Here is a 5,000-nt window from a genome sequence, read left to right on the forward strand (position 1 = left end):
GGCATCGTGTCGAGGTCCGGGACGCTGACGTATGAAGCGGTTCACCAGACGACGCAGGTGGGACTCGGCCAGTCTCTGTGTGTCGGTACGCAGCAACTCGCACTCCTTCATTCCAGTTTAGTTCTTGTTTTCTTTCTTTTTTTTCTTTTATTAATTTACTGCTGTTGATTTTCAGGAATCGGTGGAGATCCGTTTAACGGCACAGACTTCATCGACTGTCTGGAGGTGTTTCTGCAGGACCCAAAAACAGAGGGAATCATCCTGATCGGGGAGATCGGAGGCAGCGCAGAGGAGAACGCAGCCGAGTTTCTGAAACAACACAACACTGTGAGTCTCTGCCACAACACAACACAACACTGTGAGTGTCAGCAACAACACAACATGACACTGTGATTGTCAGCAACAACACAACACAACACTGTGAGTGTCAGCAACAACACAACACTGTGAGTCTCTGTCACAACACAACACGACACTGTGAGTCTCTGTCACAACACAACAGGACACTGTGAGTCTCTGCCACAACACAACACGACACTGTGAGTCTCTGCCACAACACAACACGACACTGTGAGTCTCTGCCACAACACAACACGACACTGTGAGTCTCTGCCACAACACAACACGACACTGTGAGTCTCTGCCACAACACAACACTGTGAGTCTCTGCCACAACACAACACGACACTGTGAGTCTCTGCCACAACACAACACGACACTGTCAGTCTCTGCCACAACACAACACTGTGAGTCTCTGCCACAACACAACACGACACTGTGAGTCTCTGTCACAACACAACAGGACACTGTGAGTCTCTGCCACAACACAACACGACACTGTGAGTCTCTGCCACAACACAACACGACACTGTGAGTCTCTGCCACAACACAACACGACACTGTGAGTCTCTGCCACAACACAACACTGTGAGTCTCTGCCACAACACAACACGACACTGTGAGTCTCTGCCACAACACAACACGACACTGTGAGTCTCTGCCACAACACAACACTGTGAGTCTCTGCCACAACACAACAGGACACTGTGAGTCTCTGCCACAACACAACAGGACACTGTGAGTCTCTGTCACAACACAACACGACACTGTGAGTCTCTGTCACAACACAACACGACACTGTGAGTCTCTGTCACAACACAACACGACACTGTGAGTCTCTGTCACAACACAACACGACACTGTGAGTCTCTGTCACAACACAACAGGACACTGTGAGTCTCTGTCACAACACAACAGGACACTGTGAGTCTCTGTCACAACACAACACGACACTGTGAGTCTCTGTCACAACACAACAGGACACTGTGAGTCTCTGCCACAACACAACACGACACTGTGAGTCTCTGCCACAACACAACACAACACGACACTGTGAGTCTCTGTCACAACACAACACAACACGACACTGTGAGTCTCTGCCACAACACAACACGACACTGTGAGTCTCTGCCACAACACAACACGACACTGTGAGTCTCTGCCACAACACAACACGACACTGTGAGTCTCTGTCACAACACAACACGACACTGTGAGTCTCTGCCACAACACAACACGACACTGTGAGTCTCTGCCACAACACAACACGACACTGTGAGTCTCTGCCACAACACAACACGACACACTATGTTCACCACACCTCTGTTTCCCACCAGAGTCTGTATGATGTAGTGAATCTTATTAGCTCATAATCATTTATTACACTATAATGAAGCTCAGACTCTGAATTACATTTACAGCTAAAAAAGATTCTCTTCTTACAGGGAGACACTCAATTATTCTACAGTAAGGAATACATTTCCCTCTACACTGACCTTTATTTTCTTTCTTTCTTTGTCTTAATTTATCTTTCTTTCTTTCTTTCTTTCTTTCTTTCTTTCTTTCTTTCTTCCCTCCCTCCCTCCCTTCCTCACACCTTCCTCCCTCAAACTTCCACTAGTTCTTTAAAACAAAAACAACATAAATATAAATACAGAACACATGATTTATGGGGCCAAAGCTTTCAGTCCTTGTAGAAAGTGTTGTGTTCCAGTGGAATGAGGAGAGTCCTAACGAGAGGGTGAGTACCCCAGGAGTGATTAGTACCCCAGGAGTGATTAGTACCCCAGGAGTGATTAGTACCCCAGGAGTGATTAGTACCCCAGGAGTGATTAGTACCACAGGAGGGATTAGTACCACAGGAGGGATTAGTACCCCAGGAGGGTGATTGGTACCACAGGAGGGTGATTGGTACCACAGGAGGGTGATTGGTACCACAGGAGGGTGATTGGTACCACAGGAGGGTGATTGGTACCACAGGAGTGTGATTGGTACAAGAGGAGTGTGATTGGTACCACATGAGGGTGATTGGTACCACAGGAGGGTGATTGGTAGCACAGGAGGGTGATTGGTAGCACAGGAGGGTGATTGGTAGCACAGGAGGGGTGATTGGTACCACAGGGGGGTGATTGGTACCACAGGAGGGTGATTGGTACCACAGGAGGGTGATTGGCACCACAGGAGGGTGATTAGTACCACAGGAGTGTGATTAGTACCACAGAGGGGTGATTAGTACCACAGAGGGGTGATTAGTACCACGGGAGTGTGATTAGTACCACAGCAGGGTGATTAGTGATGTTAAATAGCGAGTAATAAAGATAATAATACAGTTTCTTAGTTGTCGAGTTTGACGTCTGAATTTTAGGTTTCATTCAGACTCCTCTGTCTGACCTTTAAATCGATCTCCACACACAACAGTAAATTTATTCCAACCTCCGTCTGATTTTAAACACGTTTCCCAATAAACCGAGATGTGTTTTGGAGCTGAAGCCGTGTGAGATCCACCACAGGGTTCTTTATTCTTCTAAAGGCCAAAAGTCTCAGGAAGGCAGCAGACGGAGTCACTGCAGGGTTTCTGAGGATGAAGAGTTCACCTCAAACTTCTCCACCTTCTCTGACCTGCGTTCAGCACCGAGGAGACATGACCTCTGACCCCTGAGTTTCTACACTGCTCCGTCCTCCTCGTGTGTCTGAGCTTCACAACACTGATGTCTGGAGCTTCTGCACAACAGTATCCTCAAACCCTCCTGAGATTCAGAGCAGAAAGTTAATAAAACAGGCTGGAAATCTCTTTTCTTCTGTTCTCTTCTCTTTTCTTTTCTCTTCTTTTCTCTTCTCTTCTCCTTTTCTTTTCTTATCTTCTCTTCTCCTTTTCTTCTCTTCTCTTCTCCTTTTCTTTTCTTCTCTTCTCTTCTCCTTTTCTTTTCTTCTCTTCTCTTTTCTTCTCTTCTGCTTTTCTTCTCTTCTAACTTCTCTTTTCTTCTCCCTCTCTTTTCTTTTCTCTTCTCTTTTCTTCTCTTTTCTTTTCTTCTCTTGTCTTCTCTTCTATTCTTTTCTCTTCTCTTTTCTTCTCTTTTCTTCTCTTCTCTTTTCTTTTCTTGGTAACTCTTGATTAAAGGAGGTATAAGAGACATACAGAAAAACCCTTTACACCAGATAATGTTTGGCCCCGCCCACATTAGCTCCGCCTTCTCTGACTGTAATGGCAGTCAGGTTAAGAACACAGGTTTTTACGCTGCTTTAATGTCTCTAAAGTTTCCTCTTCACTTATATCAACTTTTCTTTTATAAGAACTTTAAAGCTGTCGGTTTCCAGACTTGGTCACTGTTACGCAAATGAGACACTTTAACATGAAGAACATGTTCAGAGGTGATGGAGTTCTCTCCTGTCACAACTCCCACTGCTCTACCTTTTCTGCTTTAGTGTAGAAAGGAAATGGAGGAAAGTGCATTAGTGCTCCATTGTTGTTAATTACTGAGTCTGTCAAACACTCGAGCAGGACAATGATGTCCTTTCAATAGCGGAATAACTCCAGGCTCGGCTCGGAACGCTCCGAACGCTTTCACACCTACGGGGCGTTTAGTTTTTGAGCTCGTTATTGAAGGACAGATCGCAGATGTGGAGGAAGTGAAGAGCGATCGGTTTGACGTGTCCTCGTTAGCGTCAATGTTAAGTTTCATCGATTGTGCCAAAGAAAATAGCTTTCTGGCTTTTTGGTAAAAAAAAAAAACAAAACACACACACACAAAAAAAAAACCAAAACAACACAATACCTGTGAGGATTCTGGATTCTGATTGGTCAGAAGTGCAAATCAAAGGTTTATGTTCATACATTCCTTTGAATTCTTTATCGTTTCTATAGTAACGGTTCAGAAAAGGTTATTTATTTGTCTTCCCCTGGTGTGCTGTGAGTTTAAAGAAGTGGCTTTGTGACTGTTTAAGAAGAAAGAAATGTAGTTTGTTCTATTTATTTATTTATTTTCTGAAACCTTTTTGGCCGCTGATTCTTTTGAGTTTACTCTTTTTTTTTTTAAACTTAACAAAGACGTGTGTGTGCGCGTGTGTGTGTGTGTGTTTTTTGCTTGCTCTGTCTCTGTATGACGTCTTTATTCTCTGTCAGAATGCGAGCTGCTATTTTCCTCTCTCGTCAGGAGGATCTCGTGCCCCGATCTGTATAAAGCTTTGTTCATATAACTGAAGGCTGTAGGCTCTCGCAACGTCGTTAATGCCTACGTGCTTCTCTTCAACGCAAGTCTTCTTTAATCCTACACCTTCACACTCCTGGTTGTTCTCCTTAAACCTGCTGTAATGCATTTTCCAAACAAGACTCGGATGAGTGGAGCGACTCGAACAACAGACGCTGTTTAAAAGAAGAAAGGAGAGAACCAGCAGCGGTGTTTTGTTGCAGACGTTCCCTCGGCGCTCGGTGCACACGCCCCGTAAATTGGTTAGGTTGTTAATCTCGGGCAGATTAAAGCGAGGCGGTGCGAGCGGTCCTCTGGTGGGCGAGGAGGAGGAAGAGAACACCTCGCTTGTGTGTTTTATAATTAAAGCAATTCTGATTAGCTGCTAAAGAGAACAAAAGACTGGAATTTTAATGCTAATTGAGCTCCCTGTGTGTGCTGAGGAACCACCGCTGGGGGGCTCATTAATTCTCCACC

At 45.1% G+C, this 5,000-nt stretch overlaps 1 protein-coding gene across 1 annotated transcript in view; it reads left to right on the top strand.

Moving 5' to 3' along the window:
* Nucleotides 1-5,000, top strand: part of suclg1 (succinate-CoA ligase GDP/ADP-forming subunit alph) — a 13,680-nt gene that overhangs the window by 4,483 nt on the left and 4,197 nt on the right. The window contains exons 6-7 of the mRNA XM_060864097.1: nt 2-85; nt 176-327. Of these exons, the coding sequence (XP_060720080.1) occupies nt 2-85; nt 176-327 (236 nt within the window). The remainder of the gene's footprint in view (nt 1; nt 86-175; nt 328-5,000) is intronic.

Source organism: Tachysurus vachellii, chromosome 2 (genome assembly GCF_030014155.1).
Source record: "Tachysurus vachellii isolate PV-2020 chromosome 2, HZAU_Pvac_v1, whole genome shotgun sequence".
Taxonomy (NCBI): domain Eukaryota; kingdom Metazoa; phylum Chordata; class Actinopteri; order Siluriformes; family Bagridae; genus Tachysurus; species Tachysurus vachellii.